The sequence below is a fragment of the Rissa tridactyla genome, chromosome 3 (assembly GCF_028500815.1).
Source record: "Rissa tridactyla isolate bRisTri1 chromosome 3, bRisTri1.patW.cur.20221130, whole genome shotgun sequence".
Lineage (NCBI taxonomy): Eukaryota > Metazoa > Chordata > Aves > Charadriiformes > Laridae > Rissa > Rissa tridactyla.
Genome location: NC_071468.1, coordinates 52,897,823 through 52,925,374, shown reverse-complemented (window position 1 = coordinate 52,925,374; position 27,552 = coordinate 52,897,823). Strand labels below are relative to the sequence as shown.

General features: G+C 41.0%; 1 protein-coding gene across 1 annotated transcript in view; it reads right to left on the bottom strand.

The window, feature by feature from the left end:
• The window catches only part of PLG (plasminogen), a 63,324-nt gene that overhangs the window by 5,648 nt on the left and 30,124 nt on the right, over nt 1-27,552 (bottom strand). Inside the window, exons 20-34 of the mRNA XM_054194858.1 lie at nt 20,367-20,433; nt 19,824-19,892; nt 16,402-16,537; nt 13,930-14,036; nt 10,317-10,431; nt 9,312-9,451; nt 8,613-8,733; nt 8,365-8,483; nt 7,294-7,456; nt 6,416-6,546; nt 5,493-5,658; nt 4,585-4,751; nt 3,543-3,691; nt 1,996-2,089; nt 342-462 (exon numbers count right to left, since the gene is read on the bottom strand). Of these exons, the coding sequence (XP_054050833.1) occupies nt 342-462; nt 1,996-2,089; nt 3,543-3,691; nt 4,585-4,751; nt 5,493-5,658; nt 6,416-6,546; nt 7,294-7,456; nt 8,365-8,483; nt 8,613-8,733; nt 9,312-9,451; nt 10,317-10,431; nt 13,930-14,036; nt 16,402-16,537; nt 19,824-19,892; nt 20,367-20,433 (1,865 nt within the window). The remainder of the gene's footprint in view (nt 1-341; nt 463-1,995; nt 2,090-3,542; nt 3,692-4,584; nt 4,752-5,492; nt 5,659-6,415; nt 6,547-7,293; nt 7,457-8,364; nt 8,484-8,612; nt 8,734-9,311; nt 9,452-10,316; nt 10,432-13,929; nt 14,037-16,401; nt 16,538-19,823; nt 19,893-20,366; nt 20,434-27,552) is intronic.

The following is a 27,552-nucleotide window of genomic DNA, read 5'->3' as shown; positions in this document are numbered from 1 at the left end:
TAAGATCAAGCACTCACATGGAAGGGCCAATCAACATCTGTACTAGCCATACTTCAAACTATTGCGTCTACTCATAAGACACTGATTCTACCGTAGAATATAGTGACAGACTTAAAGTCATTCTGCCTTTTAGTGAAAGTGTTTTTGAAATTAGTGGTTGTATCATTTCTATAGGTATTTATGACAAAACAGAGCGTTCTTGATTGTCTAAATGACCTTCTTTAAGACTAGCACACATAATGCACAGCCTTGAGCTATTTCTAAATTAAAATCAAGTTTAGAACGCTGCAACCACATGCTGTAGCATCCTGTGAGAGGCTTGCAATGGGGAACAGCCATACCTTGTCCGGAGACTGATTTGCCAGGGCCAGGAGTGTGGATGCGAAATACACCCAGCAACAATCCTTTGAGCACACAACTTTGGTCTGAACTTGGATTTTCCACACTCATACTGAGCAGGAGCTACAAAATAAGAAAAAAAAAGTCACTATAAGGAACTTTATCATATTTGCTATACATTCACTATCCACTCAGAAAACTAGAAGGTGAACCTGGTACATTAATCACTTCAGCTTTTGATTCTTTGCAGGCAATTATATACCATGCATCACCTATATTTTGTTAAGTTACCTTCATCTGGAACACTTAAAAATGGCCGGCAATTTTTTTTCACATACACTTCTCAGTGGTCAGCAAATTACACATGAGAAGATCTCCAGCCAGATAGAAAAAAACACAATGGGAAGGAGAAGGAGACAGAGAGAAAGAAAAAAATAAATTCTCCCAACATCTTTAAATGTACTTTTACAGACGCCAGCAACGCAAAAGCTGCACTGGCATCTGTTTTCAAACTAATCTTGGTGGTGCAGCATGTGAAATTCAATCACCGTCTCTGTGGAACAAAATTTTGTCCACTGTCATCTCAGGATCTTTTGGTACTTCACATGTTTCTGAGTTATTAAAAAAGGATAGGTCTTATTTAGCCATAGGAAACTGACTCTTATCAACACAGAATTTAGAATTTGTTGTGAGCAAAAGGAACTAACTAATGACATCAAAGGCAAAAGCCATGTTTTCTCTGTTCTTTAGCTGAACAACTGAATAAAAAAAATTTAAAATGAAAATGGATCTTCAAAATGGATACAATAACCATTTGAAAATGCCATTTTTCCCCCTAGGAGTCCCAGCCCAACACTTTCAATGCAATAGTATTTTTACAGTTACAGTATGTGCATGTTATAAAACATCTTTCTTTTCTCGTTTGCTCCATTTTGGGATTTTGATCAGAGCACATTTTCTGCTGCTCACAGCTGAAAGCATAGAACAGGAAGAAAGTCCCCCTTCTTTCGAATGGAAACTACCTCTCTTCCTGGCATAGCTTTTGTTGTTGACGGACATGAAAGGACTGGAAACCAAAATGTTGTAAAACTTTTTCACTGTACACTTTGTTGCACCACCTTGTTCAGAGTACTGAATGCCTTGATTACTAGTAACAGAGACAAGGGCATTTAGTTAAATATGTAGGGCCAGATGCGCTTTCCAGGCATATGATATGGCACGATATCATAGGAGGGAAAATCTGTTTTACTTCCAGGACAGAACCAGAGCCACATGAGCACGGAGTGCAAAAATTTTGCTGGGATAAGAGCATTCCCTGTTCAGCCTGGACACACACACAGTTATGCCAGGTGACCAGGCAGGAGCAGGGGAAATTTCTGCATGAACAGCCCTATTTTGAAACACATGGCAAAAACCCCCATGAGCTTCAGTGGTCTCCAGGTATGTCCTGTGCTGGGTATGGGGCTTCCAAAGAATAAACTCCATTCTTAAGACTTCAGACCCAGATTTTGAGCGTCACTTCCCCACAGCCTTAATTTCCAATCTAAAGCTATCACGCTGTTTTAGATCAGTCTTTGAGATCAATCACTGAATGTCCTCCAGTTGTCATAAAAGGTTACAGGAAAGGGAGACACTAGTCTTTAAAGGAATAATTACGGCACTTGGGAATGTCACAGTATTCCCAGGCTTTTCTTGGGTCTGTTGTGTAGCACCAAGGTCCATTCACATCTCCATCAGGATTCCTGCAATACTGTAACAAACAATAAAGACACCAGCTATTAAACAGGGGACAAAACATCCTACCAATGCATGTTTCAAAATAAAATCAAATTAAACTCGGGAAATATTTTTTAACTTCCTTACTGATAAGTGATTTCCAATTCCTTCTGTCAAAATTTATTTCATTTTTCTGTTTGCTCCATGATTTTAGAAAAAGATAATAAAAATTAAACCTCTTAAACTGTCTTCAGCCAGTAAGCTTCACTAGTGCAAGCTTGGACCTCTGAGCTCTCAAAAAGTAGGAGATCTTGACCTAGAATGGGGTTTTCTAAAGCACTAAACTGTCTACTCCTGTTGTTACGGCAGCTACTAAGAGCAGTAGGGTCAGTGCTGAGGTCTTTTCACATCCATTCTGGTTGCATGACCCCGGGACAAGTGAGTGTTGTGTAATCTGCTCTTGCACAACTTGGTGACACCTATGAGTCCCAGGGCCAGGGGTGAGTGTTCACCTTGATGGGGGGTGCCTAGTTAGCTGAATCACTCTCTAGCTCTTACTGGCCATAGTGACTGATCTCTACTCAACATAGACACATCTACACAACTGCATGCTACCAGATATTTTTCTAGTTCCCTTCCCTACTTTGAAATACACACCAAGCCTTAGGAAGAAGGAGAAAATATTTGCTTCTCTTCCTCAAGAGTCCCTGCCAAATGCAACAACCAAAAAGCTACGGCAGGCAGCTCTTTGGAGGGAGTTTCGCTAATCTGAGCTGGAATTCAATACAGGGTATGTGATACCATCAGAGGATTGGCTAAAGCAAGCTCTAAAATCACATACCTGGAGAAAAAATAGTTCAAGCTGGCAACATCAAACAAGCTCTTTATACTGGTCACAAATCAGGCAAGTATTGTATATGGGATGTTACAAGTCTAGAGAACTAGCGATGAGTAGCTGTGTTAGGACTAGGGGGATGAAGGTCAGAGATGGAGAATGACTTACAGGATGGGTCAGATTCATGTTTATCCTTGTATGGTGGGCTGCATCAGAAGTTGGAGGGTTAGAGGGGGAATCGGTAGAAGATGGGGGCTGCAATCCATCAGCTATTATCTCAAGGAACTTGCACTGAACATTGGATCCCTTGCCAACTCACCCATCACTGTTACTACTGAAACCTACGACCCCAAGTGCTCTTTCTGGCAGAGATGCTGCCCACAGACCAACCTCAGTGGTGACGAGAAGCAAATGCCCATCTGAAGCCCCTTGGCTGTGCTGCAGAAGCATTCAACAGAGCTTCTGGGCATCTGTGTGTGCCACAGAAATACAGACTGCGCATGGCAACAAGAACTAGCACGATCAGGTTCTTGGATTGAACTGAGGAAAATAAATTGATATATAAGGACTTGGCATGAAATGCTTGCTCGGGGACCATGAAGAAGATGGGTGAAGCTCAATGACAGCAAGTATTAAATGAACAGCTGCTTACGTTTTTATCCAGGCCTGCTTCTGGATGAGTCCCAGGAGTGAAATAGTCGTGGCTATGAGGTTTCTGGGAACTCCACTCTTGACAAGTCCTGCCCCTTGCAGTTTTTGCCACTGTGCCACGATAATCTTTACCATTATCATGAATGCAATCTGTGAAGAAAGAGGAAAAGGAAATGATTGTTAGCTGTGAGCTATTGGGCCACGTCCATACTTGATGGTGGTGAAACAGAAATAAATTTGAGGAAATACTACTAGGACTTACACGTCCTACATAATATGTACACAAGGAAAGAAGGACAACATAGTGTCAATTATGACCAACAATCACATTTTAATTTCCTTGTATTTTAAATGTTTTGTTCATGATCATGAAAGTCATAAATCGAAGGAGCTTCGATTCAGTTGATCCCTCGTGACTCCGGAAGCCAGGACCACATAGACCACGCACTCATAAAGTCATTTCCTTACAGACACTGATATCTGGCCAATATTACATTTTACAGTAGGTAAAAAGCAGTAATACATGCTAAGCCAAAATTATTAGCCTTCTAACCAGAAGAACATGTCACGGGAAAAAAAATAAAAGCTGCAGCGCTCTAACCATCTACTGCATAACAAAGTTGCATTTGAGCTGAAAAGCCAGCTGTCCTCTGTTGGGAAATGGGGCCCTGGAAATGTGAATGCATGGCACAGGAAAGGACTTTTTCGGAACAGTTGCCAGCAAAATGCCATCACCTCTATATTTGCTGTCATTGCTCCACAGTAGTGTGGAGACTACTAGCCATCTGTTTCCTTGAGTTTCCAATATTGCCAGATGTAGTAGATAAAAGATGCAATATTAATCTAAAATCAAATACAGAAACCCTGCTATAAAATTCTACAAGAAAGTTCAGAAAATGAAGAGACTGGATACAGTATTACATTAAATTCTGTAATTATCAAGTGTTCTCTGTATTTCATCCTCATTAAATTCCTGATGACTTTTCCATTAAAAACAGCTTACTGGCTACGAGCATTTCTGGGGAAGTTGAAAGTATTCTCACCAGGATTTGATTCCTGTGTTGTCTGAGGAGGTTTTGGTAAAGTCACTTGTATGTGGCCATCACATCTCTTCAGGTCACAATACTCCCATCTCACGCTGGGGTCGGTGGTGTAGCACCATGGGCGGCTATCAGCATCTGGGTTTCTGCAATAATTCTGCCTCAGGTCCCTACAAATGTAATCATATTATATTCCCATCCATGCCACTGCTCTGAGGAGAACTTGAAAGAACGTTTTAGAAAGCAGGTCTGCTACAGAGGTACCATTTATCATTCATCATGTGCAGTGTGCAACAGAAATCCTTTTTCCAGCATAAAGAAAACATATGCAGAATATCTAAATATGCCAAACACCTATTCACTGATTAACACTTATAGTAGAATACCGTTTACAAATCCAGACAAGTAAATGCATATATGTATATTACAGATATAAATATTTTTACTTTTTCAAATACATTAATAGCTTTTAAGAAGAAATATCTTTTGCATTTCAGAATAAATAAATAGTAAGTGTTAGGAATAAGAAAATAATCCATCCCTTCCTCAAAGCTCTGATGAACTGCAGACTAGGAAGCAAAGACTTAAACTCATGAATAAGCCCATGTATAGAAACAGTTCATTTCAGTATAATGGAAAATTTATGAAAACTCTTAATTCCTTTAGAAGCAATGTAGAAACACACAAATAATTAGTCTGAAGCATAATATTGACAACTATGGTTTGTTTCAATATGGGGTTAATAGAAAACATTTCTGCATTAAAATAGGAAGAAAGAGAAGGGATTATTTTTATCAAGTACAACCTCTTCCCAGTTTTAAAATCACTGTCATGTAAAAGATGATGCAAATCAAAACGAGTTGGTGAATAGTCATTGCCCAGTGAAACATGGAAATGGGAAATACACGTACGCATTTGGGAACTGGTCTGCGGTTTTATTGTGTCGGTGCGGTGACATTGAGCTCCAGGCTTGACATTTCTTTCCCGTGAGAGTGAAAGAAGCTGTGCCACGGTAAGTCACACCATTGTCTTGATAGCACTCCTCAGTAATTTGAGCCTGCTCAGGCACATCAACAGCTGTAGTGAATAACAGAAACCAGTCCCTTGCATCTTAATACTTTGATATTTATGCATAAGCATAGAAAGCCATCAGAAAACAACAACCCAGAGTATTTCACTGACCGCCACAGCACCCTCTCTGTAATAGAATCATTCTCAGACTGTAGATCAAAAGGAAGACTTCCAAAAATGTAAAAATTTCATGATAGGCTAGATTAAAAGCACTGGTACATCAATTTTACTGTCATGCATGGGGATTTATTTCAGCTAATGATCCAAAGAGTTCACATATGGATCAAAATTTCTCCAGGGTAGGGGAATGTCTGTGGCTTTGCCACAGATGTGTGTGTGGAACAAGCCTGCCTTGTGTAAAGGGAATTTTCTTTTGATTGTTTTTTATGGAGTCTTGCTTCAGTGCTCTTAAATTATCTCAGGTTTTGCTTTGGATTCAGTTTTTCAGGAGCTGGCATGTAAAGCTAATTAACTTTTCCATGGAACATTAACAAATTTAGATGTGGAGGGAGCCACCACTTGGCAAAAGGAAAAGACCTCTGTTACTCCAATTTTTCCTGAGCTACGTCAGTAGGGGACTTAAAACCTTCTGCACTTATCCACCAGAATGAACATACTGGGCTCCACACCAGGCTCAGGAGTCCAACGGAAACACAGCAATACTGAAAGTGACAGCAGTAATACAAGTGAGCAGAATCACCCAAGATTTTTCAAAATAAACCATGATGACCCTTTGTTTACAGATTTCTCCTGTTGTTCTTACCCGGGGTCTCTGGTTCTGTCCCATCACAGGAAGGGATAGTGCAATATTCCCACCGGGCAGTTCTGTTGGTGGTGTAACACCATGGCATCTTCTCACCATCGGGATTTCTACAGTAGTTTTCCTCTAGGTTCCTGGAACAGAAAACGTGGCTAAGAGAAGCCTCTCATGGAAACCTAGTAAAAGTTATGAACAACAGGAGAATGTACCTTGCTGCCTAGTTTACTGTTGTATTTACTGGTGGGTAAGACTGCTGTCATTTACTGATGACATTTAGTAGATGAACAGTTGCAATGCACTGGTGTTTTGGATGTGCTAAGCCAGACACCTGCTAGACTGGTCTATACTAAGAGTATAAGCATACTAAGAGATTGTATTTCATGTAGTACTTTGAGGCCAAGAGCAGCACAGCAGAAACACAGGTTGAAAGAATCTAGCCCCAAGCAAATATCATAATTGCAACTTTCTTACTCTACATTTCTTTGCCTGAGCAACAATACAGTAAAAGGATGAACTGAATCATAGAATGGTTAGAGTTGGAAGGGACCTTAAAGATCATCTAGTTCCAACCCACCTGCCATGGGCAGGGACACCTTCCACCAGACCAGATTGCTCAAAGCCCCATCCAGCCTGGCCTTGAACACTTCCAGGGATGGGGCATCCACAACCAGGGGAAAAGTCAATCAAGCAGAGCTTGTAAGTCAGAAGAGGAAACGCTGGTATCCAGGAACAAAGAAGTGAACAAAAAGAAATGTGCAAAAGAATTGAAAAGATGGAATCCAGCAGGTCATGAATGCTGGTGTAACCGAAGAACTTTGCAGAAGTAATTCTGTGCCTTGGTACTTCTCATGGACATTGAATAATGGAGATGTTTCGCTTACTTGCAGGGATAGTTTTCAGGAGTGCGAGCATGTCTATGGGGAGATTGAGAACTCCAGCGCTGACAGGTATTTCCTGATTCAGTAACAGATATTGTGCCTCGATAGTCGTCTCCTCTTCCTGATAGACACTGACGCCCTGGTGCAGGAACTGGTGGGGGTGTTGCTATTGCAGAAAAAGGAACTGAAATTTAGCAGTGCCTTCTAGACACATTAAAAAACAAAACCAAGAACACTATGAGTTTTATAATTAAGTGGGCTTTTTAGCTTTCTTGGCAGATAAGGTTTAAAGACCAAAATATTTGGAAAGTCCAAAGGCAGAGAAAAGATCTAAAAATATCTTAACTTTTCTTTCTTCCATTTTAACATCTTCACAAGCAGTCAGATTGCCAGAAGGACATTTGCATCTGCCCCTTTACAGTAGCCAAGACACAACACAACCAAGCGCTAGCGGCCCCATCAGAACAAAGCTGGAAAGTGAGAAAGTGGTAACACTGCGAAGAAAACTGGAGTGAAAGCAGCTGGCCCATCAGGGATAGGTACAGGTATAGATGCAGGTATAAAAGAGATGCACTCTAACTGCTGAGAGTTAGAGACAGCAAGGATGAGGTCTGGTGAAGCCCCAGGGAAAAGTGTCATGGCAAGGATAGGCCTTTAGGGGAAAAGGAAATTGAAAATGTGGAGAATTTAATCGGAAGAGCAAAACAAGAGCCAAAAGATTTTCAGGAAGACTGAAACTGTTTGACATCAAAAATGGAACATCAGAAGAAACACCAGAACCACAGAAATGCCTGGTCATGGAAAAACATGTCAAGGAGGGGAGATGTGCTCCAGGCAAAACCATTAGAAATGCCTGTGGCAGAAATGTCTAGCCTCAAAAGAGTTAACAGAGGTTCATTTCAAGTTTGGGTTTTTTTTTTTTCTTTTCTTTGAGATCAGTCAGCAGTCTTTTATTCTTTCTTCTATCTTTGGGGCCTCTTCTACTTGTTCTACCTCCTCATACCACCCTGAATGGAACTGGTTGAGATGTCTTTGTGTCTAGATGTCATCTAGAAGTCTAGAGGTCAGACTCACTGCAACGAGGAATGTCACAATATTCCCAGCGTTTAGTTGGGCTGGTAGTGAAACACCAAGGTCGAGGTTCACCATCGGGATTACGGCAATAATTCATCTTCAGATCCTTCTCAGGAAAACTGAACAGGAAAAATAATTTTTGAAAAATGTCACTAACCACTGTAACAATTACCCGGTCTGGGGCAGGGACTGCCTGTCAGTCTTCAGGCCACTACTGATGATAAACAACCCATCACAGTCTGACTCACTTTTCTGGGAGGTATCCATGAGAGTGAGGTTGCTGGGAGTCCCAGCGCTGGCACTCAAGCCCAGATGCTGTTGTTGCAACTACTCCGTGGTAGTTTTCTCCACTGCAGTGCATGCACTCCACTGTAGGAGCAAGGGAGAAGGAGGACAAAAGAGACAGAGAGTCCCTGAGGACCTGCTCCATAAACACTGATACTCATCTCACGTGAAGCTCAAGAGCTTGATCAGAGCACAAGGCTGAAGGACAGACTTCTTTTTTGGCAAAGTAAAACCTTATTTTTCTTGGACTTCCACTAGTTGATTACATTTATAGTATTCCAATACAAAACCCCCCAGCATTATAGACTACAGTTTTTAAAAGAGCTAAATTAAAACTATTAAGCTATAATTGAAAATCTGTGCCTTGCTGCTGTCACATTTTATTGACTTTTTAGCAACCATCATTTGGTTCAATGATTATGATATGTAAATACACTCATATACCATTTTTTTATCTAGGAGAATAAAAGACTTTGTATAGTTAATTTGGGTTTTTTTTGATATCTTCCTCGTTGGTGTTGAAAATGTCTTTGGAAAGTTTCAGATTGAATGAAACTGAAGTTTGGAACAAAGACTCAATTAAAAATAGAAGTATCTGAATAACTTCACATTCTTGAACACATCTTCCAAAAATTGAAAGAAATCAGTGTATATATCCTGACCTTCACACTCCGGGATGTTACAGTAATCAAATCTGGTATCAGGATCTGTTGTGTAGCACCAGGGTCCTTTTTCATCATTATCAGGATTTCTGCAGTAGTTTTCTTCCAGTCCCGCATTGGGATATTTTTCAGGTGTGTAACTGGAACAGAATTTAAATGGGATTAGAGAATAAGGAAAGTGTCCCAATTGTTCAGCTGAGGATTCTAAAAATGAAATCCTTATCTGAGGACCATTTTGTAGATGTCGTTCATTAGAAGTCTCCTAATTGCTACTGTGTGCTGCTATTGCTGAAGAGTTAGAAGTGCCATAGCTACAGACTTCAGGAAATATGGTGCCTCTAAGGCCAATTCATGATATGCTAAAACAAAGTCACGTCTTTAATAATTTCATTTACTCCAGCTATTCAGTTTCCAGTAATTTTTGCTCAGCTGAGGTACCATGTAGCATGTAGAGAAATGTCTTCCCTGTGAGATTCGATGAGAAGATATTTGCTGGAATGGCAGAGTTCTCTGTAACCTGAATGCTACGCCTTCTCAACAGGAGGTTACTACATAAACCCAGCTGGGTGTTTTTCATTAGGTACAAGAAGTACTGCCCTGTTAATTGTCTGTAGGTTCACTGGTAAAATGATGTACATCTATCTCACCTGCTGCATATTATGCCTTTAGCCAAGAGAATAAGTTCTTGCCTGGGTGAGATTAATGGAAAATTCTTATTTCAGCAGAACCAGGTTCTTCCCTGTCTAGTGTTTTGTTCATTTAAGACCATAGAATTTAAATGCAACTGACAATATTGACAATGTCCCTATTGACCATGTAGCCCCAATTGCAGGTCTCTGAGTTACAACTCAAATTAGAGAATTGTCTTATTCTAGGTAAGCGTAGAAAAACATTTTATAAGAAGACCTTGAACACCAAACAAATCGTTTATAAGACTACTTAACATATAAAAATGGCGTGGCAAAATTTCAGAAAAACATATAAGCATATAAAAAAAGGCCTTACTTTGGTTTATGGGGGGTATTATCAGCCCACTTCTGGCATGGCACACCTTTCTGAGTTTTGGCTTCTGTTCCTCTGTAATCCACCCCTTTTCCCTGTTTGCATTCTAGAAGATAGACTGAAATGATAAGTGTTTAATTAATCAGTATCATGACATGTCCATTAGATTTTAGCATATACGAAATCTATCTTCATGCTAATACATTTAAATACATTTGGTCATATTTTGACTTTCTTATGCCGTCAAAAATAGACAGCTCACCTTGGAAATACCTACTAGTTATCTGATGCCTAAGTTCAATTAAGTAGCATTGAAAAATTTATGTGAAAGCCAAAAACTTCCAAACCAGACTTCCAGATAAATAAGTGTGACACAACCCGGTTCGTTTGAGAATATGCTACAGTAGATTTAAATAATAAAATATGCTTTTAACATTTAAATATGCACTATAACAAAATAGAAACACATTCTCTTTTCATTGCCTCCTATGATGCTATTATACACTAAAATCAAACCTTAAAAGAGCGCCACTGGAATTCATCTGAGGAAGATAATACGACAGAATCACAGATGAATATATACAGCATTTTACCAGTTTAAACAAGTAAATTTTTTGAAGTTCATGTAAATGCGGATGACATTGTTTCATTAAAGTTCACCATTCCACAAATGAGATTTAATTAATTCATGATATGCTAAAACAAAGACTCTCTGCTGTACAAGATAAAATGGATGGTTGGTTGAAGGTGCATATTATAGATGCTTCTATACTCTTAGGTTTTGGAATTTAATAGTACCTTCATGAAAAAAGGAAAAGGAGGAGTGAAAGAATTAGTAATGAGATCCTGTCTTTATATAAGTCAAGGGCAATTTTAATGCTGAATAAGCCTGGGGTTTGTATCAGTAACCTTAAAAGCATTAAATTGTTTTAAATTATCAACCGTTACATTAAATGAGAACTGAAAGCTCAGTGCTGTAATTTTCTTCCCAGGAGGATGGAGAACCATAACCCCATTGCAGCCCTCCTGGGAGGACTGAACATTCCCCTTTCCCAGGGGGGAAGAACAGGCTTGCAAGGGAAGAACAGGCTTGCAAGGGGAGGCCCTGCCAAGGCATGGCTGAAGAAACTTGGATCTTGGCACATTCCATCAGAGCTTCCATATCTGCAGTTTAGGGACAGTCACTGTCAGGCAGCATGTACTCTGGCTTGGAAAAATAAGCAGGAAACTCATTTAACATTTCTCTGTGCACAGAGCATATTTCATCAGCCAGTTCCTCCTTTCTAGCTGCAGTGAAGCAATCTGTCTTTCAGTCTGTGACACGGATTGCCTCAATGTTTTTAAGTAGTGTCCAAATCAGATATTTGGGGAGACACAGTTTTGCATCAACTTTTCTCAGCATCAGAGTTATACCAAAGCTGACATAGAAGCAGAAGATTAATATAAATCTGCAGAAACAATGCCATTTTACACAGATCCATCTTGTCAAAAGTGAAAAGAACTCGTGTTTGAATCTGAAACAAGGTCCAGCTCTTATTTCTACCTGCCTGGTAGAATTGGCTGACTACCTGTCGTCGAATAGATAGTTAAGATCTGGATTTATAGATATACCTTTAGGCACGTCTTCATTTCAATGTATATATACGGGAAAGTTTACTCTAGAAACTTTAGCTGGAAGCCATTTGGATCCCTCAAACAATTTTGCAATAATTTAACATTAAAAACCTCAATAACTGAACATTGAATCAGTCAAGTGCTGACTCTTTTTGTTTGCATAAACTTTTGACCATTTGTATAACCTTTAGTTTTTTTCTGCCTGATGACAAATAACTTTGATCCCCAAACTCAACCCATGTCCCTTGGGTTAACTATTTACAAACAGATATGTGGATAACAATTCCCAAATGCTAGCTTTAATTCTTATTACTTTTTCTATAAGCCAGAGAAGGTTAACTTTCTCTTTTATATCACATACCATAGAAAAAATAATTTTTAAAACTCTGAATTTTATACCAAATGTCACCCTTTTCTTTCAATGCAATGATAAAGAGCAATTAGGTCTCATCAAGTAATTGCTTCAACTGAAAAAAACAATGTTGGTTTCAGCAATAGTATTGCAAAAGCCTCTGGGCATGTGAAAGGAACTTCTTTGAAGTCTCAGGACAGCAGCAGGTGCTGGAGGCAGTGATGTGATCTGCCTAGGTAAAAGCTACATTTTCCTTTCTGTTCTGTAACAACAGATTTAACCGATGTTATCATTAGAATGGACACGTGATTATTTGAGACTTTCTGCAAAGGAAGAGATGAGCAACAGAGGAACCATCTGGCACATACACATAGTCTGCGTTTTTCATGTTCACTATACCTAGGTCCATCTTTTGTTTTCTGGAGGTAGATATGCAGTTTTTGAACATTTTGCTTACGTAAAACCAGTTTTTCACACCTTCACTGATGGGGTTCTGTTTGTCAAGAAATTAAAATCCACGCCTGTAACCTCAAAAGGCTTAAAAAGATGCTGTAACAAATCCTCACTGAATATTGCAGGACTCTTATCCAGGTTCTAACCTCAGCAAATCCAAGCAGTATCTCAAAAATAAACCAGAATCACAGTCTAACTCCTGATCACAGTACTGAAGCAAAATCAGTACGGATTATTTACATGTAAGTTATTTGTTCAGTCTTTAAAATTTGTTACTTGACAATCAATCTATTCAGTTTTCCTTCTACAATAGGAACTGCAGAACATTTCTCAGCATTACTTAATCATGATTCAGGGAACTTCCCATCAGCTTCTGGATATAATAAAAATACCTTATGTTCAAAACATTAAATTACCTATCAGTTATATATACAAGGAAGGCAGCTGGCTGTAGGCTTCAGAAAATATCAGGCTGAAAAGGACCTTCAGTGGTCCTTTATATATATATATACACTATAAATATATATAGTATATAGTGTGTATATATATAGTGTGTGTATATATATAGTATATATAGTGTGTGTATATATATATAGTATATCTATACTATAAAAATAGATCATTTTTTTCTGAAGCGTAGTTAACACTCTAACACTTCTGACAACATGTGCAACTAGAAGAACATTGGTTTATTGATTTGAGTCCCACCTAAGTAAACTGTGAATTTTCTTCAGTGATACAAATGAAATTATTTGGCACTTTCCACCATTTTTGCAGTCGGCAAAGGTCTGTCTCAGAAACTGTTGCCAGCACAAGCAGCTGTTCCCAGCACCCTCCGCAGAGACAGAGAAGGTGCAGCCACAGGTTATTGGCTGGTTTAAAAGGAGAGGAGAGAAGGGACCCTTAAGCACCTCCATCGCTCCCAGCACCTCCTGCGTTCCCCAAGCAACGGTGCTCTTTTCTGCCTTGTGGATTCTACGATTTAGGGATCGGGAAAGACAATGGACCACTAATCTGGGAAAAAAATTGGTAGCACTGCTATACAGGCAATGCGGAGGAAACCAAGTGTTAGGTAAGGGCTAATCTACCCACTTTGTCTGACCCAGTGAAGGCTTAGCCCCCACTTACAATAGGGTTATATGAGTCCCACTGGAAAGGATATCTCAGTGAAATAATAAAAAAAAGACACAGACATACTTCTTTTTTCATAAAGAACTGCATTTGTTCTTCTGAAGATCACTGCTGTTTTGGTATTCTCAGCCAATGTTAAACACTGTTGGTCTTTGCTGGTGAATAAGAAGGCCCTGTTGAAATTAGGAGGAGAGAGCAATGTAAGAAACAATAGCTGAATGTGTGCATTATTTTCTTAAACACCTTTTCTAGTATTGAGTTATAATTTTAGCAAGCACTGCATTTCATTGATACTTAAGATTGTGTAATGTCTCACAAATCACTGAGTATCGCAGCTCACATTTTCAGTGGTGACTTTGACTCCTAAGTCTTCATACCAAACTTAGGTTGAAAGGGGGTTACACGAACAAATTATGACAGGGGATAAACAAGAAGTTTTACAATGTGCCAGAGACTCCAGAGAACATGCTGAAGAGGATATACACACAAGGGACTTTGACCTTCTTTCAAAAAAATTAGTGGTCAGTCAAGAAGTGAGACATTCTACAGCATTCAGCAGTTACCAAGAAGAGGTAAAACACAACAAGCCGGGACCTTAAATTACCTTGTGATAATTGTTCTGAGTCATCGTATGTGAAGCAATGTAAGCACTTTGTAAAACACAGCCATTTGTCTTTTCAGCAAGTACCTGGTCTGTAAGTCTGCAAAACTGGAGCAGATGGTGTAACCTTTACAATAGCCTCTGAAGAAAACTGCAGAGAAGCTAAGCAATTTCTACGGCTAGCTTTTCTCAACCAAAAAAAGGGCAATAGCGACATGGCATTCAGTGTAGGTAGGGTAGGTCTATATCAGGAACGTAAATACTGGCAAAGCCCATTCTGTAACCCTAATAGCAACTGGCATGAACCCGGTGTTCCTGTACTTGCAAATTGGCACAGCCTCTCTCCAAAGGAGAGGGATCACATCTGGACTCACTGGGTGCCTGTGAAGGGTGTCTGTGCATTTTCTGGGGCGTGCTGGTTGCCCTGGTTCAAAGCTATGCTGGGGACTGTTCCCTCCAATCCAATCCAGGCTCTCAGTAATGTTAAACTTACAAGTAGGGAAGTAGCGAAGAGCATGGTCCAACACACTGCTTGAGGCAGGACAAGTCTGAAGAGCTGATCTGAACTCAGTGGTCTGAAGCTGCGGTGCTGGCCTGGCCTTAGAGCTCTGCCTAACACTTAACTTTCTTCCTCTGGATCTTTCCCTGCCAGATAGCATCTCTTCTTTACTGATTGTAATAGATCTCACTAAATTGATTGGGGAGGGAAGGACAAAATAACCCTGATGTTATTGCAATGTCAGGTGACGGTAGGGTTAGACCTGGGGCAGAGGCTAAGGAATGATACTGTGTCTGAATATGACACAAAAGAGAACAATAATCCTCTGCAAACTATAAATATAAACTCTGAATATACCGACCTGCCCTCTCTGCCTTCCTCCCTCCCCTCCTGAGACAAGTTCTGCTGAAGCTCTGCCCTCACTGTGTGGTTTTCAGACAGGAGTAGGATTAAAGGGAACAAGTGATACTTCACGTACTCAGTCAGCAAATCCCTGTCATCCTTCAGGGTTACATCTCTTTCAAAATAGTCTCATTTTCCCTTTTGATTTAAAACACAAAGTTATAAAACACATGTAAAAAGTCAGCACTAGGATATCCCTCCCTTGAATAAAAGCCCGATGGAGAAGCGAATGCTGGAAACAGCGCTGCAGTCAGTCAGCCTGCTGGGTTCAAAAAGGTACACTGCAGAAGTGGTAGATCTCATGAAGATTAGAAGAACATGCGAGGACAGCCTACCACCACACTAACTGATACCCTTCCTCATTGCTCTGGGTGCCTGCTGTGCTGCTGAAGCTGGGTGGGCTCCAAGGCTTTGGCACTGGGGGCTCAGAAGCCTTAGGCTCAAAGCAACAGGCTCCCCTGAGGCAGGAGCCTGAGCAAAGGCCAGCGATACAGACTGGTCACCATCTTTCGTGCTTTCTAGCCCCTTGGGCCTGCTTAAATGCAAATGCAGAGAGAGGGCTTGGCTGGAAGTAAGGTTTAGGATCATCAAGGTTTAGATGGCCAGTAAATAGAGGTTATGTAAATCCAAATTAAAATTCAGAATAATGGATGTATCTGCAAGATAAGAGGTAATGCAGTGAACATAAGCAATGCCGTTATTGCTGTCCTAAATTTCCAAGCAATTAATTACGACTTTTTATTGCAAAAGGAATGCAAGAGTCTTGACAAAACCATGTCAACCATGGCAAGCTGTGCATCGAGATATCATAATGTTCTCCAATAAAAATTCAACATAATTTTCTTAATTTCTCTATTTCCGCTGCCTTCATCCCTATGTCCCGGGCATTCTGTTTCTATACATCTTTTGTTTTTCCAGCAAACCTCAGACACACATACTCCTAAGAAATCCCTCAAAAGTTCAAACTGCTGATAAATAAGGCAGACCCCTCCATCATCTGCAATGAAAGATATATGTGGGAACCAGTGGAAATTACCTGCAAGTAAACCTATTTTCAGCTTCACATCGCTCTGCACATTCTTCTTGACTATTTGTCCTATATGTTTGCGCCTTCGGGTTGAGCAGCCAAGCTCCCTCTGTTCTCACATAGCTGTCTAGTGCGCTTCCTTGTACTAAAAAAGAGAGAGTTAAAAATGTGAATGCTGATATGATTGATTTAAAAATTTCATGTTAAATTCTTTGTCACCTAGTTGAGTAACATCATCATTTAATTGCTAGAATAATTGGTTTAATGGTGGCAAAATATGGGTAAATTTTGCCTTCCTAGTACGGTAAAGGGTAGCTTCACTGAAAACCCCATGTAAGGCAGGACAGAGAAGTAGCTTGAACAGTGCTTTGTATCATTCTGAAAGTCATAACAAGCAACACAAACCTCGGGTGTAAAGTGATGGGAACAGAGAAGATGACCCAAGGAGCGAAAAAAGTGAGGTGTTTCAGAAAGAAAATATTGGTCAGCTATAATTTGGAGAAAGTGGAGAAATGGGACTCAAGAAGGCTGTGAAACAATGATTTTTCATTGCTGATACCTACCCACGTGGAATGACTTCAGTTTTATCAGCCGCTCCATAGCTGCCTCTTTTCAAATGTTCTTGCTCTTGCAAGAAACAGGCTATCCTCAGTCACCAGGGTAATCACTGTGCTCATGCTCAGTTTATCACTTCTGTAATAACTCTGTATTGAACCCACTTAATAATCAAGGTGGCAGATGTTGCCCTCCATTGCAGTGAATTAACACAAGCCATTAACTTGGAAAATAAATTCGCCTAACAACCTCTGAGCTACAACCGCATGTGATATATATAGGATGCTAAAAAGTAAAGCTATGGTAAACTTAGTAAGCTTAGTGGTAAACTACAAAAATGTGCAAGTACAATCCTTCTTGTAAAGGACTTTGCCATTTAGTATTTTCTTTGTCTGTTACACCTATGCAACCTCTGAATGCTTAGCTATAGCTCACAAAAATGTGACTTTCATGACTTCCAGCTGCAGGGTCACAGAGTTGGATGAGTCCTGTGATTTTTACGGTTTCTTTATCAGATGAGCATGTGACTCTACTGACAAATGTTTGGCTGGGGGAGTTACCCGTTCTGTGTGGTTTCAACCCCAAACAGACAGTTTGCCCATGTTCTTTGCAACACAGCTCAGTCCTGCTCTGCACCCTGTTTTTAGGCTTTGCTTTACGCAATTGCTGAATAAAAGCCATACAGGGTACGAACCAGACCCTGCCTTCCCCCTCATGCGTGACAGCCATGCTGAAGAGGAGGACTTCTCCCTTCTTCATCTTTTTCTGACCCTTTTCTTTCTCAGCTGTAGCCCAGTGCCAGCAGGAGGAGCAGAAAACAGCCTCGGCCCACTCAGACCCACAGCCTGTGACTGGGGGCTCCACGGGGGCGTTCAGTGAAATGTCCTCCAGGCTGAGGAAGGCAACTACTCCTCCCTTCCCTGAGTAACACTTTTTGTAGTGTCAAGCAGGCAGATACACCTCCTGGTACAGCTAAATTCCTTCACCTGAGTGATAGCTCAGCCTGCAGTTGAGTATCTTCTTTAAGATCATTTTGCACCTATGAGACAGAACAGATAAAATAGGCACAAAAGCCAAATTATGCTTCCTCTCATAGCATTGAAACCCAGAGAAGTTACTGGAGGTTTGTTTCTGCATGTAGACTAGGGAAGAGTTTGGCCCTAAGGGTTCACAGTTTAACAGTATGCATGAAAGAAAAGGATAGCTGCTAAAAAAGGGAAAAAAAAAAAGATAAAGGGAAAAAGGATACAATAAGACAGGCTAGTTATTCCAAAAAAAAAATGACATTAAGAAGAAATTAATTTTGAGAGAAAACATTAGACTAGGTTAAAACAATATCATAGGGATGCTGCAATGCCCTCCACGAGCACAAGAAATACAAGTAACAAATTCCTATTATGGTACAGCTTCCATGTAACCTTGATTCTGTTCTGTTTTGACACTTTGCAATAATATGTCATTATAATTACAGCATTTGATTTTTAAAATATTGACAGGGTCATAATTTATTCGAGTGGTAAAAATATTTTTCCGCTTTTCTGTTATAATTACATGGCAGGGAAAAGTACTTTAAGAAAAAATATGAAAATATATGCAAGCTGAATAAAAGCACAGTAAATGTTCTTGCTACCATTTTTATATGCCTATGGAATTTTTCAGTGTTAGATGTGTTACTGTCTTGTTCAGAAATGCAAATATTTATGCCATTTGATAAAGGATTTGCAAATAAAAGCAGAGTATTGCAGACAAAAGCCCAAATTCTTTATTTTCCTCCCCCATATAAAATTCTTACTTATTTGAGAAGTGTATTTATTTGATTTGAAAGAGGTTGTTCTTCTGCAAAAATGAAGCTTAGAAACTAGAATTTAAATTAAGATGATCATACTTAGCATTAAATAATATCTAGAATTTTTTATGCTGGAGCATGTCTCTAACATTTCCAGATAAAATTTACCCATACATTTTTCTAACTGATACCTTTTTTATATTTTAAAACTACATATGTAAAATGTTTGATATTTTATTGGAGTTTTTTATATGTGTTGGCACACTCATAAGTATATTTTTAACTGCAATCATAACAGGCTGTGTAGTTACACAGAAGGCCTGAAAGATGTGCCACCTGAATCCCATAGTTCATTGAAGTTTAAAGTTTTCAGGACAGAGACTATTTATTCGAATCTTCTGAAAGAGTTACAATCTGCTAAACCCAAAAAGATATATGTAAAGAGACTTCCTCAGTTCTTGTGTGTTACAAAATATTTTGTACTACCTTTGACGAAAATAGTCTTGCAGCACCAAATATACTGCAGAAACTAATGCTGACCAGATTTTGGCCTCCCTATCACGTGGCATGAAAAATTTCCTGTTAAGATTGTGGCTATGAAAAAGACTGAAACTCTAGCGGCTAGAACAATTTTTCCTTTTCTTTGTGATTTTGTTTTTCACAACACATTTACAAATTTTAAAACAATCAAAATGAGGATTACAGAACTTGGCAATAACAGAGAAAAGGACCAACCCTAGGATAAAAGGCTGCTGAAACCTGAGAGAGCCATGTCTTTGTAGCAAGCCTTTGGTAGGCTGCTTTCCAAGGGTGCCCCTCCATTTCTGGACATGGGGCATATTTGCAGGGAGCCATTTGTTCCCCACGCAGGTACCAAGGCTCTTCTGGTGTCTCTAACAAACACAACACTGGAGCAACCACAGCTCTCGCTCTGTTCAACAGCAGCTCTCGCTGCCCAGCAAGCCCCGGATTCATCGTTGTCCAGGTTAAGTGGTGACGCAGAGATTTAAGGACCTACCTTCACCAAACGGAGCTTGCGAGCATTCGGCCCCCACCTCACCTAGGCAAGGGGAAGGTAAAGGACTCTTACCTGAGCTGAGCAAGAAAAGAAAGAGAAAGGCGGCTTTGCTAATCCTCATTTTGGCCCAGCTGGCGGGTGCTGGAAGTTGTGTGTGTCAGTGCACAAAGTTTTATTGACTCGCACTGGAGTGAGGCGGCATCAAACAAACAAGGCAGGTAGGTTAAGTTAATCATTCTCCCCTGCTGTGTCCCCCTTTGCCATGGTGTGGCCATTAAACCAACCTTGAATTGGATGGATTACCAAATCCGACTCAATCATTGTACTGGATGCTGGGAAATGTGAAGGCACTCTGTTGTTGTGTGGAGCATGTTTTGTTCTCAAATAGTCAGGTCTTTCTTTGCTAGAGAGAAGACAGGAATAATGTTGCTGGAAAGCATGGGGAATCTTGTGAACAGGCAGAATTTTAATTGGTCCTGGCACTGGAGTCCCAATGGTAATTTCAGCCATGCATACCTCTACTGATTTATAAGCACCAATTTCCATTTAATCTCAGGGTAAGCATGATTATCAGATCCAGGTAATATTAACACTGTAAATTAGTTCTAATTTTACTTTTTTTATTAAAGAGTTCCTTCTCTCCTATGTTTCCTTGACCTAGGTTTTTCTTTTTTTCTTCTATCTGTGAGTAAGATTTAGAGATCATTTTAATTTAAGAGGACATTAGGTTTGAGTCCCATAGATAGCTATTTCGTGTTCTTTCTTACCAGCCTTTTAACCTTATGCTGCACGCATAAACTCGTCCAGCGAGGATGTCAGACTTTGCTCATCCATGTGTTATCCTGATTTCAACATCAGCTCACTCTGCATTTCCCAAGCGGCCTTTGCCTTGGAAAACTTGCCCTGCAGCACCATTTCATGGCTTCTCTTGCATGTTAGCTCACTGGTGTCACTTCAAAACAACTTGTTGAATCAAATGTGCTAGTGACTCACGGGAGGCAGGAGGCAGCTGAATACGGGATGAGGAAAACAGGCTTGAATGAGCACTGCTGGGTCATGCTGTTCAGTCTTCTGTAATTGAAGGCATAAGTTTCATAGAATCATGGGTTCCTTCTACAAACTGTTGAGGCTATCCACCTCCTTGTTGTCCTGCTTACTTTAAGTAGAAATTGCATTGTACTGAGGGCTTGGGATAAAGCTAGGGATGCAGGAGTAAGCACATAAGAGAGGCATTCTAGTATGGGAACCAGATTAGCTGCTATTTTACAGATTATGCAAGAAATCTAGAGACAATTGTGCTTGTAGTCCTGTGCTATTTTTCTCCCCTAGGGTGGTGTAATACCACGTTATCTGGTTGTCTTGAAGTTGTTTTAATGCAACTTCTGAACAGCAAAGTGTGGGATGTCTGTAGAGGCTTGAGAGATCATTAATGCTAACCCAGGCAGTTGTGTAGATGTGGCATTTAGGGACATGGTTTAATGGTGGACTTGGAAGTGTTAGGTTTATGGCGGGACTTGACAATCTTTAAGATCTTTTCCAACCTAAATGATTCTATGATTCTGTGAAACTAAGGAGATGGGCCCAAGAGAGGAGCTGATGGGAGCTAGACTCAGCTCAGGGAAACACTTGAAGGGTGACAGAGAGAAGGTGTTGGGTATTGTGCAATTACATGTGGGATTAGGTTTATTGGCCTTCAGGAAAGAAGGATAAAATGAAGGAGCAAAATACAAAGTAGGCTTCACTAGCGAGCAGGCTTTTGAGAGCTACTCAAATCTGGGTTAGCCTCACATGGTTTAACAATCTTAACCCCATTTTCAATTCTCACTCTAGATCCTGGATTCCCTCTCTCCCGCTCCACATCACCTTACTCCCTGGCCATGGTCTTGTCCCCAGCCACAGCCAGCATCTGCTTGCCAATCTCTATGCCTCCTTGCCATCAGATACTATCAGACAGTGCTTTTGCCTTACTCCCACACAATATTTGTTTTCTGCACAGCGCCGCCCTCCCCAGTACCTCTTTCACCTTTCCCATCCTCCTGTATCCTTCATTTCCACTAAGATATTTGCTGGATTACTGTGTTATGGCACACATCTCGTACTTAAAGTGTAAGAAAAAAGCTGCATATGTGGGTTACATGCGTGTTTCTCCTGCATGGGAGAGGTTTGAAAAGCCTTCAGTTTTAATGGAGTTTGTAAAACTCTTTGATAAACATGATGTTTTAGAAATTTTAATCAGATCAGCTTTTCCTACAGGTTTCCAAAACCAAAGGAACTAATTGTGGTAGCCAAAGGTGAGTTAACATGTGTCCAGGACAGTCTGGGAACATCTGCATGCATCATATAAGCATGCATTCTTTTGCAAGCTTTCCTCATGTTAAAGCTCCACATATACTCCTTCAGGTCTATAGCGGTTGCCACTTTTAGGCTTGGGTCGGGTTCTCCTCTCAATCTCATTGCCCTGAACCTGGTTAAAATGTACCTGCATCAGTGCAGATGCTCCTGATTTATTTCTGAGGAAGAGAAAGAAAACTCATATTGCCATTTCTTTCAAAGATGAAAATGCATCTTGGAGATGTGTTGGAGAAATATTATTCATCTCTGTCTTAATGGATCTGATCTCAGAAAACTGGACTTGAGGATACTGCCAGCAAGTAACCCTGATACAAAAATGCTCATTCTGTAAGTTCTCCACAAGAAAATGCCAGAACAGAAGTGTCTTTCATCTGCCAGACTGGCACTCCTCACTGCTGTCTTGTGACAAGGATGTGACCTCTCAAGGCATCGTGTTTGAAAGGATCTCTTGTAAGCTGTTGATTTATCTGTGTCCTTTTGTGCCTTTCCTCCTTTCCCTCACAGATCCACACAGTGTCTAAATCTTTCCCCAGTTCTGGTCTTGTGGTGTTTGTTCTCATTTATTTGACCACTGTGAGGCCTACCGTAGGTGGAAGTTTATCAGATCTTATTTCAGAGTCAGGGTACATTAGTTAGCACAGTGGTTAAAATATAAACAACAGTAGGAGGCTTTTTAAATAGAAGCTGACCCTTGAAATTGGGTTTACTGTAAGTTCAAAAAAATCGCCTGCAAAAGAAATTGCAAACAACATTAGGACACAGGTCACACCTTATTGAATAAATTCACATAAACATAATTTCCCTAAATTTCAGAATCAGAAAAAGTCAGAAAACAGCCACTTAGACATCAGTTATTTGCTAAGAGGAGAAAGGACCAAAGGCAAGATTCAGTTGCTTGGAGGGGAAAATCTCAAAAGGCAGCTCTAAGGAAGAGCACAGCTGCAGGACTGGGGTGAGCGTGAACTAAAGGAGCTCACATAAGGGCTCCAGAGGATAATGCGATGGCATAGATCCACAGGTAGCTGCGAAATGAGGAAGCTATTTTTACTTTATTTTCAAAGGCAACAAGAACAAGTGACAAAAGTGAGACTTACATAGCCCTGATTCACAGAGCCAGAGGGAACTTTGGGCAGTGACCCCAGAGGGATAATGTCGTCAGCTTCTAACGGCAGGAACTGCTGCAGGTAAGGTGGGAAAAGGTTCAGGAAGGAAAAAGGTAGCCAAGTTAAAAATAAATTCTGTCCTTGCTCTACACATGAAGGAGTACAGAGGGCAGAAGACCTGGTGGATAAGCTCATCTCTGAAATTTCTGGCTATAGACGCTAATGTATCCAAGGAAAGGACAATGACAGCGACAGTAAGGAGAAATACTGAGGATGTTTTCCCAGTAGTGAAAGTTTTAGTCTTTGAGATGTTCATTTGTTCTGGCTGCTGACAAATACAAGAAACCAGCAGAATAAAGTCAGACAGACATATGAGAAGCAGAGAGGTTAGGAAGCAAGCAAACTGGGTGTCACGTTTCTAACATAAAGATCTAAAGAATTAACTGCTGGTATTGCTGAAAAACTATCTTGAAAAACAATTGAAAAACAATTGTTGCTTTTTGCTTGAAAAGCAATTACCTTTAACAGACCTGTGAAGACCATCAATGCCCCAGAGAATCTGACAGCAGCCTTGCCTTTACTGGATGTGATTAAGAGAAAATGCAGTCCTTTCCTCACCTTAAAAGTAAGCAGCTGAAGAGTGAATTCAGCTGTAAATAATTCAGCTTGCTGTGGCATGTAGCACGCAGCATGCTAGAGCTCTTTGTACATAAGGGACAACTTCATCATGTCACTACAAGGTAGGAAGGCAAAAAGCATTCTCCATGTACCAGACAGAGAGCTTTGGAGAAACCATAGCTAAGCTAAAGGATGTAAAGCAGAGGGACCCAGCGGGCAGCTTTGAGTCCTGCTGGAGTGTCCCAGCGTGTACCGCCCAGGAGTAGCACTGTTTTGGGAAATGGTTCAGCAAAACCACTGTGGTGATCTGCTGTAGCCTACTCCATGTTTCTGTTAGTGGGAGCAAGTCCTGCACACAACCTTGTCCTTTCTTGATTTTGTTATTCTCCTAGTGTACCACAATTGCCATCCTGCCTGTGACTGAGAGTCACTCTTTACACGTGGGACTGCAAAACAGAAACGGAAAAGCAACATACAACAGGGCCTGAAATTCAACCCATATGTCTATTTTCCTTTTTAATTCTGTTTTCTTCTTAGAAGAGCCTATAAGAAAATAAGTATCTGTTTGCACTCAGGCTCCTCAAAGACTGGTGCCCAGCAGGTCATGGCTACAATTTTTTGGGCTTAGCAGGCAAGTAATTCCTGTCTCCGCCTCCCCATATCACAGGACTGTGCTGTGACTGCTGTTCTGGAGCCCATGCAGAGTGGGGGTTGTTGAACTTTTATCAGTCCTTCCTCTGACACGTAATGGTGCGGCTTAACCCTTTGGCCACTCTGTTCACAGAATCACAGAATCATAGAATCATAGGGTTGGAAGGGACCTCTGGAGATCATGTAGTCCAACCCCCCTGCCAGAGGAGGGTCACCCAGAGCAGGTTGCACAGGAACGCGTCCAGGTGGGTTTTGAATGTCTCCAGAGTTGGAGACTCCACCACTTCTCTGGGCAGCCTGTGCCAGTGCTCTGCCACCCTCAAAGTAAAGAAGTTCCTCCTCATGTTTAGATGGAACTTCCTATGCTCAAGTTTGTGCCCATTACCTCTTCAGCTTCTTGAAGGAAACGCACTTTCAGCACTCAGAAAGATCTGAAGTGCTGCAGTTGTCTACAGGCTTAGGCTGCAGGAAAACAAAAAAATCTGGTGACACAGTTGCAAGTGTGACAGAGTAAGAACATACAGTGCACCAAAACAGACCCAAGAAGTACAGACGAAATGAAGAGAATGATATTTGTGTGCCAAGGATGCAGGGTGCCATCCGATGACAAAATGCTGCTTTTATTATCAGAATCAGGGTCCAAATTCCTAACTTCTATGACAATGTATTGACACAGTCCTAGTAGTAATGAGTTGCACTGTAAATATAAAAATATATTTATTATTTAAGCACACCAAAAGACTGGAAAGTGCAATAAGCTTTGGCAGAAGTAGTGTATCACTACGTGCCAAAACCAGGACAGATGATCGATATTAAATCAAGAATTCCCATGCTGCAAGAGAACAGCTATAACCACAGCCATTTTCTCACCTGGAGAAAATAATGGCGGATTTCCAGACTGTATTCTCATAAAAGCTAAAAAAAATATCCCCAAATCACAAAATGACACCCAAGAAAGACTTTAATAACTGCGTAACCAAGTCAAAGAAGATTCAAAGAATATTGCAAAGCAAAGGTGAAAGAGAGTCTTCAACCCCTGAAAACATCCTGTAGCAAGAGGATGGACTACTAATGAATCACATGGATTTCTGGGAAAGACATGTAATTTCCAAATGTGATGCATAGTGACATGAAAATTGTCATATTTACTAGAGTGTCCAGGGAGAGCTACACTGACAGTCACCCCAAATCTAACCAAATAGTATTGAGAGGTACTCTGACAAGAGCGTCCGAGGAGAATGGCCTTTTTTGAACCTTGAAACCAGGAACAGTAGCTTTTGGTTTACATGAAACAGCAGCAGCATTTCAGTGACAAATGTGTGGGTTTGTTGGGTTCCATGAGGAGTATGCAGCTGCACACATCTGTGCTACTGCGATCTGTGAATTACAGGCAGACTCTACAAAACCTCTGCAGGCAACGGTATCGCCTAGGTTGGCAGACCCCCAGCAGGCACTGTTCAGCAAAAGACGGTATCAAATACCTGAAATATCCACTAGGCAAAGCCTCCAGGCACCGAGGAATGGCTTACAAGTGCCAAAAGAAACCAGAACAATTTCTGGGTCTGGCCAGTTATTACAAAGAATTTGTGCCAATGTTTTTTGAAGGAACAGCACTACTGGCAGAATTTGCAAAAACAACTGTATATGGGGAATTAAAAGCAAGTGCCAGATGGCAGCAAGCCTTTCATGTACTCCAGGAAACATTGTGTTCAACGGGTCCTGAAAGCATCCACGTTCCCTGAGCATACAACTCAAGAAAAGCCTTTGGGGCTGTATTACCACAGAACTAGGGAGAGACCCACTTGAGTACTATGCTTGAGCAGAAAACTTGTGCAACTGGAGAGTGAATTATATTGCTGACAGGGCAAAAGGAGCCGTTTCCGGTTTCACGCTTCAGGTTTTCCTCCAACCCTTTCTCACAAGTTGATTAAGTGACGTGAATGGTAACAACAGGCCACCGAAGCAATTGTAGCCTGAAACATGCTCCCCCTGTAGCAGCCTGTTACACGTTCAGCTGATCACACAGAACAAAGTGGAAGAGACTCACCATCATCTCCAGCTCCTCTGGGTCAGAGCACAGAGGTCTGTGACAGTGTGAGAAGCTTCACGCTAAGGGCCATGTCCTTTAAAAAGGTGGCCTTTTCCTTTGGTTGCTGTGGGGGTACACAAACAAGGGCAGACTGGATGGAAGGAGCGCAGGAGCTTGAAGATATATTAAATATTCAGGATCTGGAAGGAATCCAAGAAAAAGATGCTGTCAGGAAAGAGTGGGAAGACATTAGGAAGACATTTTTTACTGTGAGGGTGGTGAGGCACTGGAACAGGTTGCCCAGAGAAGCTGTGGATGCCCCATCCCTGGAAGTGTTCAAGGCCAGGCTGGATGGGGCTTTGAGCAGCCTGGTCTAGTGGGAGGTGTCCCTGCCCATGGCAGGGGGTTGGAACGAGGTGATCTTTCAGGTCCCTTCCAACCCAAACCATTCCATGATTCTATGATTCTTGCCTTTTCTGGAAATAAACTGAAAGAATAGTTTATTTTAATTCATGAACTCGATGTCAGGGCTGAACTGTTGGTGTCACAAGTGGAAGCAGGATTTCTGTGCAAGTGCATCACAAACACCTTAACCGCACCATATGCCGTTCAACTCACTGCTTTGCCTGCCAGAGGGGATAGTTGTTTTTCCCATGCAAACCTAGGAAGGCGAGATGATTGCACAGTGCAGCACAAAGCTCTGCTTGGGTGGTGAGAGTGGGGGAATTAGCCCCAGGAAGAAGCAACCCCACCAGGCCGGCTTGTGGCGGCACAGGCACAGCCCATCTTGGTGTTTTCTTACCTAAGGCAGTGTCCGGATTTGGTTGCTGCTTTCTTATTCCTGGAGCAGCAGCAGAAAGGGGAGCAGATGCCAGTGATGAGGAGAGAGACACGCCTGATTTGGGATAAAGTTTCTTGCACAGGGAAGACCTTGTACACAGAGATAGGCCAGCTGCTTGCATGTACAGAGGGGAAAAGCAGGAGTCTGAACAAAGAGGAAGCCACTTTGATGAGTTGGAGAACGTCTCCAATGAGAGGGGTGAAGTAG